Source organism: Pholis gunnellus, assembly GCF_910591455.1.
Source record: "Pholis gunnellus genome assembly, chromosome: 12".
In the NCBI taxonomy this organism is placed as follows: Eukaryota; Metazoa; Chordata; class Actinopteri; order Perciformes; family Pholidae; genus Pholis; species Pholis gunnellus.
This window is the reverse complement of record NC_136539.1, coordinates 11,654,577-11,673,371: the sequence shown is the minus strand read 5'-3', so window position 1 is coordinate 11,673,371 and position 18,795 is coordinate 11,654,577. Positions and strand designations below refer to the sequence as shown.

Genomic DNA, 18,795 nt, shown 5'->3' with positions numbered 1-18,795 from the left:
TTTTCTTCATCTGACTTGTGTCTCCTGATTAACTGAACTGATCTATGCTGTGTCATGGAGGATGGCCTGTGAACTGACCCTATGTTTCAGATCACACGGTTTGCACTGGATGTGATTAATGTTGCGGTCCGTGTTGAATTACAGTGTAGCAATGAGTCACAGTGTGAGAAGGAGGGATGATCAAGACCATTTTTCTCACATTTCAAGTTTTGTTTTCGAAAATGCAACATGAGATTCTGCTTTACCAATGCAAATAAATTGACTACCAATCAGTGCCTAATTTTTTTAAACCAATGCAATAAACAACAGGCACAAAATAATAAACCCCTGTTGATAATAGCAGCAAATCCCCTGACATCTTTTGGTGGGTTTTTTTTATAGGAAATGCTACGAGGGCAAAAACAATGCTGGTTCCCACCGGTTGTTGTGTTAACATGCAGGAGGATGTGACAGGATCTCACAGCTGCTGTAGCAGCAGCGCGGTCAAACTCATCTCTGCTGCTTCCTCACGTTCAGATTAAAACCTGAACACCCGGTCAATACTTCTTGCGCGGTGTTTCCATGGTAGCAGACAGGAGATTTTAGCTCCCCAAACACTTTCACATGATCAGAGCACTCGATCAATTCAATTAAGCAGGCAATTTGATGACTAGGATCGCTAGATTGGTGCAAGTACAGTAGTAATGATTTCAAAAATTCTCTCTTGACCCAGTGTGGTGGTTTTACTGTATATGTAGTTTATCTTTGTCACGTGATCATTAAGGTTCCTCTATAATACTAAGAAATCTTTTGGTAAAAACATGTTGTTCTTCTATTTCTTTACACATAAGTTACTACTTAAAGGGAATTCAACATCACTAATGGTTTTATCTAGGTGTGCTACCATTTAAAAGGAGTAAAGGGTCGTAGGCTAACCCGTAACAAATAGCTGCTGCGTGAAGTAAAACAAGTGAAACTCAACTCCCCAGTAAACTATTTTCTGCTGGTTTGGTTTTTCACTGTGCAAATGTTGCTGGTTTTTTTGTTGTTACGTTTCAATACATAGGGAGAGAAGATACAGTATAAATAATTAAAATGTTTATTTCGGAGTCTATTTATAACAAATCCTAATGGTACCAAATGACTGTGTCTAGTCACTGACATAGAATAACAGAACAGAATAATAACAATAACAGAATAATCACAAATGTCCATAGATGCATTAGGAAGAGGAACATTGTGGAATGTTATCGACAGTAAACTAATACTGTCACAAATACTGTCAGTCATACTACAGATGCAGATTGATCTATATGAGAAAGGTTTACTCAATTCTCACTATTAACCGTAGGTGTGATAAAAAGCTGAAGCTGGGACAAAAATGTTCATTCATCTGTAAAGGGAGGTTCAGCGTCTTTATGTTCCTGATTCAGAGTGAACCAAGAAAAGGACAATTCATCTTTGTCTTCATTATCATGCCCACGGTGGGAAAAAGCAGCGCTGCTATTGTGTGATAGGTAGACACAAAAGCTGAGGGTGTGAGCTGGCCAATCCAGTGACACACCATAATGGTTGCTATGTGTGACAAAGAAACTCCCAGAAATGTGCTTGAGATCTGCGGCAGACGGGAGATTATCCGTATATATCATGGCTAACAAACCGATCACTTTGCAGGGACGCACTAATATGTATCTGTGTGCAGGTTTTAATAGGAATCTCGAGAAAAAAGCCTGATTACCAAAGCGCATGCAAAGAGAGACAAAGAGTTGCCTGACCTGTTTGACCTGTATTCTCTGAGGGCTGTTAACCTTTAGTTAGTGTAATGAACACCAAACCCCAACTTAGTAGAGAATGCACCTGGAATGCACCATTCAAGATCTTATCAGTCCTAAGAATTACGTAGGAAAGGTGGACGCCAAAAGGCCTTGTGGGTTATCATGTGAAACCTGATGAAAATACTCCCTAACTAAAGCAGAAGTAGATGAAGCAGATTATTTAAGTAAAGAGATACAACAAAAATTGAATCAGATAGAAAACAAAATAAAGAGAAGGCAGACAAAATAATTTAAGTTCTCCACGGAAAAACATTTCAACAGATATCCCCATCACAATCACAGACACCTGATCAAAAAACAATGAGTATTGGTTGCAAACTTAAGACTTGAAGACTTAAAAGTCTTTACAGTCTCTACATGACGTATGCAAAACACAAACAAACTGCACTGAAATAGAGGAACAGGCAGGCATTAAGCCTGGATCTTTAGACATACAGAGGTCATGAGTCCAAATTCCTCAAAAAGGAATCCCCCATCTACCTGAATATTCATAAACATCAACATTTTAATATTTCCCTTTCATCTCCGTAAATGTTGTCTCAAAGCTTTTCACTACCCATGTAACTCCTGAAATAAAAAAAAATGGCATAAAGCTCAACAACCATACAAGGAAGTGAGTCAGATTACAGGGTTATTTACACATAGGCATCCTATAATTCCAGGAACAAATGCCTCTTTGGCTTGCTGGACGACATTTTGTGCAATCTGACTAGCGAGGCAGATGTGTCCCATGTGCACTGTCGGAGGAGATGTAGTGTCGTGTGATTCAATGTGACATGTGCATGCAACCTTTCAGCTGCAAGTGTCACCCTGGCTAGCTCAGTAGCTCAACAGCTGTGAGTCTGGCAACCTAAATGCCCCCCTTTCAGCACCAACGTCCTCATGTACTCACAGTGTATGTGTACATGCAGGAATAATTCACAGTGTTACATTCTATGACTTTAGTACTACAACAACAACAAGGCGGGGGGGGTTTAAGCTAGCATGATAACTGTGATCAGGTCTGACACAGACACAGGAAGCGAGAGGAATGAGTGACACACGCGATCTCAACGTGTTTGAAGGAGGCGGTAGAAATTCTGTGGCAGTAATCATGTGACGTGAACACTGGAAGCGAGTGTTTTAGGTCGAGGGGCACAAACTGCGGTATATGCAGAGCTCAGACAAGCTGCCTTAAGAACGATGTATGCGATGGGTCAGTCGAGCGAGATATCTGACCTCTACAGCTGAGATGAGCCATCAAGGGATATATTCATCAGGAAACTGTCTGGTCCATGTTTGGATACATTTCTATACAGAACTGTGATCAGTACTGTGATGAATCTGCATACTGAATAAGGGAAATTTATTTAAAAGTGTAATTGGTAAAATTCAAACACTGTCTATCTAGTGCAGGTGTCTATTCTGTGGGGTCTTTTTTGACCCAGCCTTTGTTTTGTGTCAGATATTGTCTTAGTAATCACATCAAGGATTTCGGGCAACATTTCTCATGAATAATAGGACAGGGCATTGATATATCGGTGCTGTGGTTGTTGTCATTGGACACAGGGAAACAAAGCTCCACTAATGATGTTGCCCTCTAGCTAAGTCCTTTTGACTTGTATGCATCATGCCAGAGCAGGATAATGCTCTTGACAAATCCTCACAAACTTCTCCTCCTTCCGCTTATGCAGTCTCTAACTTACAGTATGGCTTTCATGGCTGCTTATTACAGTGTCTGCACATGATTAGCATTTCTCTGAGAAGATATATAACAACTTTTTAAGCACTTATAATGTGTCTTGTTTCAAAGCTTGCGTTCGTATTTTTATATTGCTCCTGCAGTAGTACTTTCACTCCTTAGTGCACCGTGTTGAGAAGAAAGTGTTATCATGTCCTGTCTGTTAAATCTCCTTCACATCTCACCTTAAACTACTTTGCCGCTGTATGTTACAGGAGCTTGTTTGTGAATGTGTCTGAAGCCAGCAGGAGTGCAACAGGATGTGGGTAAAGAGTCGCAGAGCCATACTGTCAAAGCAAACGTTTAAATGAACTGTGCTAGTGGACTTGCACCGTATATAGACTGACAGAGTGTTTAAATAAAACTCAAAATGTTGCTGACCATTGCTGAATTTGCAATTCTTGTTTGCAAGCAAGTCCGCAAAAGGAGAGGAATCTGTTCATCATTTTACGCACAAGTTAACTGATGATTTTATGAAGTATCATAAAAGCAAAGGAGTCTGAATACCCCTAATATTCTGTTAACATAAGGCATAGCAAATAAAGAGCTGCAAGTGGAGACTTGAAGCCGTTTGAAATGATGTCCTCAGGATATTCTTGTGTGCCAAGATGTTACACTGCTTCTGAGGAACACGTTGTGCATATTGCACAGATCAGCATGATTTATGTCGGTAAATGGTGCCAAAAGCTGCACACATTATACTTGTCAGATCTGAAACTCTGGCACAGAGGTCTGTATGTATATTTAGAGAACTGGTGATGCTAATACATTTTATTTGATGTAACTTGCACGCAACTTTCTGTGTGTGTTTAGCTTGTGTGTGTGTGTGTGTGTTGCATTTTCCCAAACATGTGCAGTTCCTGCATGAATTATTTCAATGTTTGTTTGCTTTTTAATCTTTTACTGCTATGCACCACGGCCCAGACTAGGACTAGGGCAGCTTGTTGTGATCTGTCTGAGGAATGTGCTTAGGTATCAGTCCTCCAATAACCCAGGTCAGCATGTCCCAACTAGATGTGCAGAATATTGGCCCAACTCAGGGATTTAAAGGTTGATCCTTTGTGTAGGCTTGCCCCTGTGTTTGCCAGTTGCGATAGTGCCATAAAACCCATATAACCCATACATAAACCATGTTTGCACTAGTCTGCAAAAGTTGTTGTGAAACAAGACGTCTTAAGCTATGGCATTCAGATTGGGTGTGAGAATGGTTTGATCTCCCTGTAATTAGGCCTAATGTGGATAAGCACTTTGAGATGTGTGTGTGTGTGTGTGTGTGTGTGTGTGCACAGCTCAAAGTGAGTCTGTGAAAGCCATCAAGACAAAGCATGGTTAGAAGTTTTAAAACTGTAACTTCCGACTTTTGCTGTGTGACATTTTCTTTCTTCCTTTTCTGGCAGACTGTTTCCACTTCCTGATGGCCACCGCTACAGAGGAACCTACATTTAACTAACAAGCCTCATACCTGTCTGCACAGCTCTGCAACATAATTATTAGGGAATAAGTCATACAGTACCTACACACAGTATGTATGCATATAAACACCAAAACATTCATACAGTGCACTTTTATCTTGCAGTTTAATAATACATTGTATACGAACCCCAAACAGTTAATTACTGCAGTTTAAAATGTCATGCCTGTAGAGTCTTGTTTTTATCCCTGTATATTGTGTCCCTGCAGCAATAAATACACAAATCATTCTTACAAGAAACAGGAAATGAAACTTGGTTGTTCTCATAATGCTGATACACCACACAAGTATGTAATAACAGCACAGTCATTTTAAAATGTATTATCGGGAGCCAATAATCTCTACAACAGTGCAGGCACATTAGAGCTCTCGTGCACACATGGTCGGAGTTAAAATTGATACGGCAGCATGTCTTATCCTGTTAGGCATGCAGTTTATGTGATCGCTGCACTAAAGTGGGATAGGTTCACTTCTTCGGGTACATAGTTGTATAATTATACCCGGCACGAACCTCACCAGTGAAGAAGAATAAAGGGCACTTTTAAACTCTGACCTTTGGGTTCCTGCCACTTTAAAAGGTTAAATGGCAGAATGAGGCCCTGCAGTCATCAAAGAACAATGCAACTTGTAACTACAGTATAACTGGTAAAGCAGGACTGAGCGGTACTGACAGAAAAGAAAGAAAAGATTAAGACCTTGTAAAGTTGGGTCATTGGTTCTCGCAAAGAAGGTTAATAAAAGAGACTGTGTGAAAGGGACATGCATTTAGATATAGTCATCTGACAGGAAGTGCACAGCGGAAGTCCCCCATAGGCTAACCACAGATTTGAAGAAATGGAAGTAAAAGAACCTACTGCAACATCTGCACATGTATACAGTATATCATATGATGTTGTTTAAGCGGTGTGTGAAGTCTAGTCAGGGTCCTCTGAGGAGAATGAATCTTAAGTGTTAATTCCTCACTTGGATTAGTGAAAAGTCTGCATCAATGCAGCAGACAAAGGCTAGTCCCTTCCTCTAATACTGTACTGTGGTACAACTCCAGCAAAGCAACTGATGCAACGTTACTTCTGTGAGGCTATATCATCAGCTCTGCAGCGGAGTGGTCCTAGCATACAGTAAGAGCTTTGTTTGAGACTGTGACAGATTAAAGAGGCCACTGTGATGTCTCTGACCAGGCAAGCCCATTAATAAATAATGGCGAGCCACACATCAAGCCTCTTGAGATGTCTGGTGCTTGCCCATCAAGCCACCCTCACAGCATGGTACAGCTGCTGCATTATTAATAAGAGGAGAGCGGGAGGTGTCCAGCTGGGGCAAAGAGCCTGCGTTTGGAACACCCGAACCCGTTACACCCGTCATGTTGAGGGACCAAAGTGTCTGTGTGATCTCGCAGACAGCCTGAATCCCCAAAGGTCTGTCTCTCTGGTTGCACTGGTTTCAACCTCACTTAGCAGCAGCCTGTCATTGTGTAATCTGTGGACAGCAGATGTTCTAAAAAGAGCACCTGGACTTATAAGGCTACTACTTTCGGGGACTTGCAAGAGGTTTCTGTTGGGTCACGTAAAGGACAGAGCAAAAGTACAACTAGAAGTACAAAAATGAAACTTAAAGTATCTGAGGTTCTTTTGGACACTGAACGTTTTCCTGTAAAACGATATTTTTTAATATCTCCACAATGTGACCCTCAAACACATGATTTGATGTGTTTCCTTTACACTTGTATACACGGAAGCAGCTGCACAAAGTCACTTGAACTTTGAAATCACTTGTTTCATGCTCTCTCCTCACAAACTCTTCAAATGTAACGCTAGAGAGACGTGCATGCACAATGCTCCAGTCAGACACACCCAGTCAAAAAGATTTCTCAACGTCACATCTATGATTGAAGGAGGAAGTCACACCCCCCCTCCCTGCACTGTTGCAGAGATCTTCCTGGAACAATACTCACTTGATCAGGTTTTAGAAAGATCACACTGCAATGTGACAGAAACTGTCTCATTTTGGAGATAAAAGCTTTGCAGGCATGTTGCCATTTTTTTGGCTCTGATAGTTGACGACATTGAAAAAAAACCCGCTCCAATGATTGTTACGCAAAGCTTTCTGAAATTTGACTATTGCGCATACTTTAGTCGAATCGAGACAGCGGTGTTTGAATCTGTACCTCAAAAAGTGTACCTCAATGTCATTGATGAGCCGTGGCCCATTTTCACAGCAGGCAGTATTATCTGCAGTGCATTCATTGCTCATTTCATCTCCCACTCAGGGCAGGATGTGGTTGTGTACACACATCACTTTCAAAATAACTTCAACAGCCTAGTCTCTCCTTTTATAGTAAAGGCCTTGCTCATTGTGCCAGGGGCCAATGTAAGGGACGCTGAGTGGATATATATGTGCGCCCTGCGTAGGGGCCACTAATTTCCTTTAAAAAATAGCATAGAGGGGGGATAACTGGGGTTACTGGAGTCTGCCTAATCCCAGTTTTCAGCTGCATTATCAAATTATAACTCTATCGACTCATGTCTGCAGGCTTGGAGCCGGGTTAAGTGTGTGGAGAGCACTGGCCTGAGTAAATGCCAGGAAGTCGGGAGGCACACTTCCTGAAAGTTAGCAATGCCTCAATAAAGTGCTGCACCACTTGCAGCCAGTTTTAAATCATAAGGAGACAACAACATCAGGTCTAAATCCAACACATACCCTAAGAAAGATACAACTTTAATGATCAGAACACCATGTTATAAGCCACAGGAAACAGCAAAGTAGACCACTGACCCATCAATAACAAACCCTCTTTATTGTGCCTCTTCCTGTTCTCAGGATATGAAGAAGCTTACTTCAGTCAACACAGATATATATATATATATATATATATATATATATATATGATAGACAGGAGGGAGACAAAGCACAAAAGCACAAAACAAATCACCAACACTGGTAGAATTCCACTCACAGTTAAGACTTCTGTTCCGACCTATGCAAAACACATTTAATCAAAAAACAATGAATTGCTATGCATAGTCAGTAAAGATATGTCGTTTGCTTCTTTATAATCAAACACATCTGCAATCCAGATAATAGAATAGTTAGATTTTGGATTTATGAAGATGAAACTCTGTGTATGTAACATATGGCCTTTTGTCTACCCCTCGGCTCTTTATGTGCGTTGGCAAGTGCTGAACTATGTCTCCCCCTCCTGGAAGAAAAAAGAATTGATGAAAAATAATAAGAAACAAACTCATCTCTGTGGTCCTTGAGGGAACATGTATTCACACGGGGAGCAGAGCAGACTCTGATTTTATACTACAAAAATACTTCATGATAAACTACACATACTTGCAATGTTTAAAATAAATATTTCTTAATAGTAGCACTAAGAACACAACTAAATGTGTCAGGCTTTTGTGAAACTCTTTTAAATCTAACCAACAGCACAGACTGCTTCATACTACCACAAATGAAACAATCTATATTTATTTCAGTCACTGGAAACATATTCACATCCTTAAGCCAGGAACATTTTGAAAGGTACTTGCTAACTTCCAGTTGATTAAAGTATGAGCCCACGTCTACATGCCAGGGCTTTCTCCTGGACAGAAGATGGTGCTGTTGTTGTGAGCATAATGTTCACCAGACGCCTGGCACGGAGGAGCTCACACAGCCGAGATAACAGCACCAAGGAATGTATAGCATGACACAGTGTGTGAGATGTCAGTCATACAGAGTCAGGTTGCAGACTAGAAACAACAATGTTATTCTCATTTAGGAGCTCGGATTGCCAGAGGTGGTGAAGACATCAAGCATGAAATGAAACGAGGGCTAATGATTGCAGAAAGTACTACATGTGATGCCAGAACACAGTTGCTGTACATAATGTAATGCACCGTAACGTAAGCAAACACATTTTTGTGTTTTTGTTGAATGCAATAACACAGACTGGACCCACAACACAACAATCTATTGTTTTGTGAGAATACGGCTCCCATTGTCATTCTATTATATTCTCTAATTGCTACTCTTACATAATTCATTGGAGAAGATCATTTGTGAAAATCTATCTCTTCAAAAATACAATACAAGTTTGAAAAAGACAAACTGCTGCCATGGTGAAACCAACTTTGTTACCAACTAAGCTCCCCAAAGGTAGTATGGTTACTCTGAGGGAAGTAAAAGTTGCTGTCCATGGGGTTTGTACGAATATATGCTCCCCTATTAACATATATCACATACTTTCTGTCAATGCCACAACTCAATGCTGCATATTTGCGGCAACCACTGCCTGCTTACCAGCAACCACACTTCCTTCTGGATTAGCATTTAGGAAATGCTGCATGTGGATTCGGCAATATGAGTTCAGGTTCATCTTGCTCTGTAAAGGAGTGTATGTGAGCTCAGAGTCGCGTCTATGCCACACTGATTTGTTCTAGAGCAACACATAAGTGGAGCCATATCAAACAAAAACATTTTATTTTTGCAAAGAAAAACGGGTGCAACAATGGGAGAGTCCAGACCCAATTTGTTTTGACCTCACGCTGTCTAAACCAACGTTAGCGAGCTGAAACCATCATTCTGCTACCTGAGACGGGTACTGAATGTCTGGAGAAATAATCACAGACTTTTATTTTTGAGCTCGACTAAAATGTTTAACTGCAGACTTCCCCTCTCATCTGCAAACTTTTTCCAGTGCAGTTTTCAAATCTTCAGTTTGAGCCTGTGTGGACAATGTGGCAGAGGGCAGAAATGCAGCGTGTAAATGAAGTCAGTGCAGAAATCCCCCTCTGTCTTATATGTATCTATTTCAACAACAAACGTAAACTTTCCCACAGAAACATCACCTGTCCATTTTTAAGGGTATAGATCAGGACCAGATGTTGGAGTGGACTTTAAAAGCGTGACAACTCATCAAACATTTTTATAGCTGAACTTAGAATTAGCATGTGTGGGAGAGCACTTCATGTGCTACCTGTGAGTAAGACATCAAAGAGCGCTGCAGCTGCTAATGACAGGCCGAAGCATGTCTGAGTTCCAAAATTAGCCGATACAGCTAATTATCCCCCAAAGAAACGGCAGACCGTCAAGCAAAAAATGCATGTAAAGCTCACGTTACCCCAGAAGAAAAACCCAAATAAGATCAATTGGTTGCTCTGCATTTGACATTTGTCCATCAGTATGATTTTTTTTTTTTACTGGTGATCCACAGGAAGATTTTCATGTGGTCTTGTATTGGGTTTCAGTAAAGAGAGAAGCACCCCTAAACATAATCCCCACCCCCCTTACAAACCCACTCCTACCTCCAAAAGTCACAACCTATCCCTCACAGAGCTGTGTCAACCCACCTCTGGAATTTCAAAGAGGAAGGGACATTGGGACATAGAGTGGAGCTGCACCACTGAAAAGAGTGGGAAAGAGAGATTTTTATTTTCCCCCTGAAGGAGAACTCAACTTTGTACTCTGGAAATACATGAAATCTGGCGTGCTCTGTGTAGAGGACCAAAGACTAAGACCTGCTCCTGTCTAAGCCTTTTAATGAGCGTAAGCCCCCAGGAGGAATAGTCGGAACTCACAGAAACCAAAGTCCGCCCCGTGGGAAACAGAGCTCTCCGGCTGCTCACAGCCACAGACATGCAGCCGTTCACCTTGGTCGGGGCTCTTTTTTTCATAGTCCACTTCTCCTCTGGTAGTGCGGAAGCCCACAGGTAAGTCAACGAACTAGAGCATAAGGGCGTTTGATGTTGTATGCTATGTTTTCTACCTTGAGATCTGCAACAGGTGTAAACTTTACTTGGATATTTACTCAGTCAAGAATTATAAAGACCTTGTTAGATAATGTGAGATATCTTTCTATGTATCATAAAGTGAGTATCACATTGCACTGCCACCAATAATAAACCAAAAGTGCCACCAACTGTACTGACTCATTTGACTCACTTCCTGTTGCCAAAAAGGGAATTACTACCATTTTAACTGGCAGTTCCTCGACATGCTTTTACTTTAAGTGGAGCTTAATGAGTAACATGAACCCCCCGCGATTTGACACAGAATTATTGGCTTTAAATCTTTAGAGGGAAAACCGTTGCATTGATGGTATAGACACACTGCTGCCGCTGCCAGCAGAGGACTACGACAGCTATGACAGTGTGTCAGCTAAAAGTGGCACAGCAACTGTTAATAACTGAAGAGCACCTGTCGCTCTTAGGAGCCGCTCTCCTGTGGGCTATTCTGGTTGATTTCTATCAAGTCTCAGATTCCCCCAGTCCAACTGGAGCCGAGGCTGCTTATAGGATGCTATCCCTGTGACACCTAAACATCTGGGATATAAGAGTTTGTCACTGCGCTTAAAAGTAGAACAAATGAAGCTGAAAGCTGTAAAGTCAGATTTGGATGTGTTATTCTGACATGAATGTACTAAGTCAAAGTCAAAATGGCATCTTGATTTAATTTACAGGTTAAAAATACATGCAATATAATCTATATATAATGTAGGTTATTTTGAATGCAATGCTGACTTGCTGACCGCAACTGAGAATAACTTAACTGTGAATCTCATCTGACTCCAGGAAATGGAGTCAGGTAAAGATCAAGGTAGAGTGAAAACATATGGTTGTGCATAAGGTATCAATGTGCAGCGCAGGAAGTGTCTGATTAGTGTGTTTTTCTCCATCTGTAGCCTACATCCTGTCAGCTGGCTGTTACTCCACGGGGAGCTCCCTTTTATCACTAAGCAAGCCTGTGAGGGGACATTTTATTTAGGTTGTTTTTTATTTACTATCTTCTAACTGTGGTCCCAAACTACCATTGGGACCACAGTTAGAAGACAAGGTTTGCTGAAATCTACAATTAGGAGAGCTTAGTGAGACTGTGGATGTGTTTCATGTTAATATGGTTGAATTTGTAATATGTCCTTAGTGTTTTTTATTGTTGAAATAAGATTTAGCTTAAAGGCCAAATGTACCATCTTATGTTCCATGCATTAACCAGGGTGGGTTATAAATGTAGCTGAGACAGTGAAATTACATATCTTACCTTCTGTTTCTCTCTTGCTCTATAAAGGCACCACCGACAAGTCCTCACTGGAAACCAACCAGGTGTTTGTCGCTATGGCAGGAGGCTGGAGTGTTGCTATGGCTGGAAGAAAAACAGTAAAGGACAGTGTGAGGGTAAGAGCATTTATATATATATATACAATCTAATTTACTGCCACAATGCCCAGTCTCCTAACAACTGTTATTCTTTTCATGAAAGATATTTTCCTAACCAAAATAAATGTGGAGGCAATGACGGTCTAGATTGAAAAACCTTGCCTGCATAATAGACATGTGTGGTTTGACAATAATCCATCATTCTCAAACCACTGATATTTCTGGTGGTATTCTCTTCATGTTAAATGTTTTACCAGCTCAGTGTGACCACGGCTGCAAGCACGGAGAGTGTGTTGGCCCCAACAAATGCAAGTGTTTCCCGGGATACACTGGAAAGACGTGTAATCAAGGTGGGTAGTTTGGAAAACATGGGTCAAACTGGGTACAGGATAATCTAATTTCCAGTTGATAAGCTTTACTAACTAATTCTGGGTGTGTTTCACTTTAAGCACATATTGTTCTCTTGTGTTTCAATAAAAGCATTTCAGTTAAAAAGTCAATGTTTTAGGTTTTAGAAAAAAAAGTGTTGCGTGTGGAAAAAATAAGGGTGACTCTTATTTCCAGATCTGAATGAGTGCGGCCTGAAACCTCGTCCCTGTGAGCATCGCTGCATGAACACCTATGGAAGCTACAAATGCTACTGCCTCAATGGCTACACCGTGATGCCTGATGGATCTTGTGCAAGTGAGTCCCATTGTGCTACTATCCGTGCATACCCTGAGTGGAAACACGTGAAAATCTAAGTTGGCATGTTTGAATATTCATAAATGTGTGCCCTTTGTGTCCATGCACGAAGATTCCAGGACATGCTCTGCTGCTCACTGTCAGTATGGCTGTGAGGAGGTTCAGGGGGAGATTCGCTGCCTCTGCCCATCTGCGGGGCTGCAGCTGGGGCAAGATGGGAGGGCTTGTGTAGGTGAGCTACCACACACACACACACACACACACACAATAATATTGCATATGAATGTTTTTATGCATATGGTGTCATGCAAGTAAAACCTATGTCAAATATGATAAATGATTAGAGAAAAGCAAAATGTAAGGAGAGTGAAAAATCAGATGGAACAATAATAAAGTACAGTACTTTTGGCTTGTTTCCGTCTCATGGATTGTGAGTTTTTGCTCAGGGGAACAATTCTGTACAGATTCTATTTTGTGGCTTCTGCATTCTTGGCTTGTAAATAAGATGGGTGCTATTAAGTTATATTTCTACCCACAAAACTGCCTGAGCTGTAAGACAGAGCCAGTCTGGCATTCAGATCACATACAGGGGAAGTAATATAATAGTTCTGGAGCATTAAACTTGAAGATTACCATCAATTCAACACACTAAAAAAAAAAAGAGATACAGCAGAAGTACACGTTCATTCTGAAGCCATAAAGTAAAATTACATAATGACATGACTGAATGAGAATATGTATATTAATTCATTAAATGATTGTCTCTACAGCAATAGGCTTGGATCACGTTGAAAAGCATTACTAATGGTCATGTTACTATTAGCTAGAAAATTCACAAAATTCCTTCATTGCCTCCACAACTAAATCTAGAGCTCACTTACCACACTCAGTGGAAGCACTGCTTACAACCTGGCCAGGGGCCACTGCAAACACAAATGAGCAGTGATGCTAGGAAGCCAGTGAGGGGGCGTGCGTGTTCATGATCACCAGGATGTTTTAATGAACTCAGTACACCAACCACAGCAAAGTTCACTGCTGGCAGATCAAAAAGAGCAGCTGGGGACTCCATGTGAATCAGAGGAAGCGCACAGCACACCCAATCCCCGAAAAATAGTCAGCAGTGTGTGCCAAGGGTCTCAGAGCAGTGGAAATAAGCCTTTACAAGAGATAAAAATGCAATATTGCCTAATGTGACACGTATATAAAATCAAACACTCTTTAATTTGTCCCGTCTTCTGTTTCCCTTCAGATATTAATGAATGTGTAACAGGGAATAACCTCTGCCCCTACGACAGACAATGTGTGAACACCTTTGGAAGCTACTTCTGCAAATGCCAGAATGGCTACGACTTGAAATATGTTGACGGCAAATACGACTGTGTAGGTAAGGTATCCGAGTTTATAACAAGGAAACATTCAAGATAAATTCTGCTCCTAAAGGTACAAATAGGCTTCTTCCAATTCCAGACCTTGATGAGTGTGCAGCCAGCACCCACAAGTGCAGCCACCATGCTGTCTGTGTGAACACTCAAGGATCCTTCAAGTGCAGGTGCCAGTCTGGCTTCAGAGGCAATGGCTTTGAATGCTCTGGTGAGATCCAAGAACCGCAACACAGAATCATGAATTAATTAGTTTTAGGAATGACTTTCAATATGTCATAAAATGTGTCTTCCAAGGCCAGTCATAATAAATTTTAACAACTCATGTCTCAGGCCTTTCCCAGGTGACAGTAGTCAATCCGATTGGTCAGAAGCAGTTTTACAGCCACATATTTCATTTACTCAGCGAACAGGCCAAGGCTAGTTTCCTGTTTTTAGACTCCATGACAGCATGGGAGAGCCACAGATTGAATACGCACCTGTCTAAATATTGTATGGTAGCCAGCCTGGAGAAGAAGTGGAAAGGCTGGTAATGTTGAACTCTTTAACCCAGGCCCAGATAATAACAGGTGAAGCCTCATGATGCCAAATTACAGAGGCCAGCGGTTTCAGCATAAATGATAGATGCCTTTATTTTTTGTAGTCAAGCCGTTTTATCAGAGGTCGTGGGACGGAGACAAAGGCAGTGCAGATGATTTCCTCAATGGTGAGATTGTGTGAAATCCAAGACGGCTTCCACTGTTCACCCCCTGCCCTGCAACCCCATTCATTCCCTCCTCTTGCCTCCTACTTTTTAAGAACACCTCTCCAAACTCTCCCCCATGCTCATGGCTGAAAATGTTGCACGTCCTTTGCACACACAGCTTGATATGAGACCTGGAATCCTCAGCATGACTCTTAAAATACAGAACTCATGTGACAAAATGCTTGTGCACTTAAAACACTCATTTAAGTTATGTGCAATGAATGTTGCTGTCATGCTTCATCTGCATGGAGTAGGACAAGAGCAGCAGCTGCAGAACACATGACAACAAACGCATCTGAAGCCCGGAAACAAACTGTCTTTCCCACTCATGATTGCAGTTCCACATGTCTAATCCGATTCCTCTTCCTGCCTGCAGCCATCCAGGACTCCCAAGTGAAGCCCGGGATTCTGGGAGGTACGCTGGACAACGAGGACATCAAAAATATAATCCCTGAACCAGTCGCAACGCCGCCTCCTAAGTTCCATCAGCAGCCTTTTGACTATGATGGAGAGGTCTACGTTGGCCCCCAGACTGAGCAGAAACAGGTGGATGAATTTCCTGAGGAAGAAGAGGAGGTGGAGGAAGACAACCAGCTCAATCCAAGAGGAGACGTTTTCGGTAAGTGCCCTTTCGTTTGGCTCCTTTGCAGCGATTCTGGGTGGTCCACAATGTATTAACCTTACACAGACTAAACAAACTCAGTTTCTACAGAGACTTAGCGCTCGTGTCTACACAGCATCTGAATACAATTGTCGATTTTTCAGTAGGCAGCTGCAATAAGTATTAAATTGCAGGTCAGGCTTAAGACCTTGACCAGAGAAGAAAGGGGCCTGTTGCTTCATGTCCCCTGTCGCCCACAGGCTCCACTAAGACCTGTATAACTCTTCTCGGAGGGTTTGATGTTACTAACAATGGAGGAACACATTTGTTGACTCTCTTTCGTGAACAACTTGCTCAGACATATTGAATCTGATTAGTCAAAGATGTCCCAGTTATTTCCTCAAAGAACCAGAAGCATTGTTACTGTCATGCTGTCATGTCCTCCAGTATTGTAGAAAATAGGGTCACTAACTCTAAGATCCTATCAACTCTAAGCTGACATGTTTTTAAAACTCTTTCATGATATCAAACCATTGGCTAAAACTAAAATATAAAGCTCTAAACATCAACAACAAAGGAACCCAGCAATGTAGAATGAAGAAATTCTTAGAATCAATCTTATTGGTTATGTGACATGGTGCCTCCTTGATCATGTCATTCACGCCTGATTTGTGTGTATAGATGCTCCTTTTCTGACACTTTCATCAGATAAAAAGAGACGAGTGGGCAGTGTGGTCATTCCGCGGTATGCCCCTCAATGAGAAACCCCATACATGAGGTTACCTTTCACAACTAATCTTGATCTTCATGGAAACACCCTGGCCTGTGTAAGAACTCAGATAGCAAGAGGAGACAGGCCCCAAGACATCCATCACCTCCAGGGAGGAATTTTACTCTGTCGGCATGAGAGAGCCCAGGGATACAACTCATCCTGCTTCCCATCTCCTGGGAGGAGGGTGAGGAAGGGAGGGAGGTTACTAAGCCTCCAAGCCTTTTATTATGTTTTCCCCAAAACAGCTGTTGTGCAAACAGACTTGACTCCTAGTTGGAAAGTCTGTCATCGGCACTCTAGACCTCTTAACACTAGCCCACTCTAGCTGAGCAGGTTCAATAACCCCAGCTGTCACTCCTCTGACTCTCTAAGGCCGCTTGCCATGGGGGTGGTTAGCTGCAAGAGCTTTAAAATACTTGGTGGGGCTGTTTCCTAAAGTTGCAGATTCATCTCAAGACATGAGTGACAGCAGGGCAGGTCTACACCTGTTGGTTCAAAGGCACTTTCTCGCTTTTGTTTCACCGTGGAATTTCTCTTTGCCGCATAATTTTGCAATGTTTTCTTTTTTTTACGATCACATATTTTAAGAGGAATTCATAGACAAAACGTTCTTTGTCATTTCTGTGAGACAAAAGTGTAAGGGGCATATTTTATGAGATTTTGTAAGAATGTAATTGTGATACAGTTGTGTCTGCATGCTTTTACTTCCTGATTATCACATTTAGCTGAAATATTATATATTCCATTGCCAATTCATTCGGTGCACCTTGTTTAAAAAGAATACAGCCCTGCAATAAATCCTAGGTAGTTTTTTTTTCAAACAGGACTGTTTGAATGCAATAGCTTAAGATAGGTGCAAGTGTACCTAATAAACTGGAAAGTGGGTGTATATCAAACTGAAAATTCATAAATGTACACCGATTCTTCTCTTTTATCTCTTAACACAGTATCGGAGGACTTTGAATCAGTGTTTGGCCCCGCCACAGAATTCAAAGAAATCCAAATAACACCCGTTCAGGAAGGTAATCAAATATATGTTTATGTTCCATTGTTATTTAATGACTGTTTATAAGACTTTTTCCTAATGTGCTCCTTTGGTTTTACCCTCTAGAGTTTATCCTGGATTGCAACTTTGATCAGGGAGCATGTGAGTGGGTCCAAGACAAGGCTGATGACATGGACTGGAGCGTAGCCTACCATAACGGTAACAAAATTATAATATGTGTATTACAGGTTATTTAAGATAAGTTTACAATGTAGATGCATTCACTTATGCGACAAACTCTCTCAGGTGCTGAGTACTACATGGCCATGAGTGGGCTCCTAGGCGAGTCGGAGGATATAGCCAAGCTGAAGTTGCTTCTCAGTGACCGGGCCCAGCAGGGCAGCTTCTGCCTCACCTTTGACTACCGTGTGGTGGGTCACAATGTGGGAACTCTCAGGGTGCTGCTGGCTAATAATGCTTACCCCGTATGGGAGCAGAGCCAAAGCAGAGACCAGGGCTGGCAGACAGAGCTCCTCACTGTGGCCTGGAAAGAGGAAGCACCAGAATCTGTGAGTCATTTTTATAGTTTCATAACACTTATTTTCAATAGATGATCGTTGAACTAGTACAAGAATAACATCAGCCAAATTACTTTTGTGACTAGCTATGTTGGGTTTTTCTCTAAAACGTTGAATTCATGTGGTTCACAGTGGCTTATGTTTGAAAGACATGCCCAACATTGTTGAATCACTTCTCGAATCTAAAAAACTGAAAATGCCATGGTACCTTTGACTGTCTTTCAGATTGTCTTTGAAGCTCAGCATGGGAAAGCTGTTGGAGGAGAGATTGGACTGGACAATGTTGTGCTGACCTCAGGGCCCTGTCAAGAGGATGTCAGTCCATTCGTTTAAGAATCTCCACCCTGGATTTACAAAATATGACACATGTCAAAGATTCCTGTTTCCTGTCTGTATGTTGGTCTGGAGTTTCACACTGTCTTACAAGACATCCACATAAAGATACAGATATGGTCTCAAGGGAAGATCTGTACTTTCAGTGCATGCATGTTTACTTAATCGCCATGCTGCTACATTGGTACATTCGGCTTCATTCTCTATCGTGATTTTCAAAATGGTCTCTGAAGATACAGATCACCCAGATCTCAGGAATAGGTGGAAATGCTTACTTTGTCTTTTAGTTAGATGTAACAGTATGGTGTTTAGTTTTTTGTTGTGTATGTAATTGTTGAAGTTAAGTGGAAATAATCTATGACATGTAATGTGAATTCTTAGGTGAATTAAATCTGAAATTCAATCTTAGAAGAATAACTTTTTTGAAGGCTGGTTAGTTCATATGATAAAAGTATCAGTACGTAACTGCTGTAAATTTTGCTTTCATATTATATTGTACTATTACAATAAATCTGTTTTTTTTTCTAACTCTGTCTTCCAATCCTCTTCTTTGATTGTGTCAGTTGTAAGTTTA

The 18,795-nt window shown here is 41.3% G+C and overlaps 1 protein-coding gene across 2 annotated transcripts; it reads left to right on the top strand.

Annotated features, from left to right (window-relative positions):
* The first annotated feature begins 10,384 nt into the window (after nucleotides 1-10,384).
* egfl6 (EGF-like-domain, multiple 6) lies at nucleotides 10,385-18,563 on the top strand. Of its 2 annotated transcripts, XM_079170502.1 has the most exons (13): nucleotides 10,385-10,701; nucleotides 12,056-12,162; nucleotides 12,402-12,494; nucleotides 12,709-12,828; nucleotides 12,941-13,060; nucleotides 14,078-14,212; nucleotides 14,296-14,418; nucleotides 14,851-14,913; nucleotides 15,329-15,571; nucleotides 17,273-17,347; nucleotides 17,437-17,529; nucleotides 17,617-17,879; nucleotides 18,114-18,563. In XM_079170502.1, the coding sequence occupies exons 1-13, from the start codon at nucleotides 10,628-10,630 to the stop codon at nucleotides 18,219-18,221; spliced, it is 1,617 nt and encodes a 538-aa protein (XP_079026628.1). In that variant the 5' UTR covers nucleotides 10,385-10,627; the 3' UTR covers nucleotides 18,222-18,563. The 2 variants fall into 2 exon arrangements, with proteins under 2 accessions (XP_079026628.1, XP_079026629.1); XM_079170503.1 differs by lacking the exon at nucleotides 14,851-14,913.
* Nucleotides 18,564-18,795: the final 232 nt, after the last annotated feature.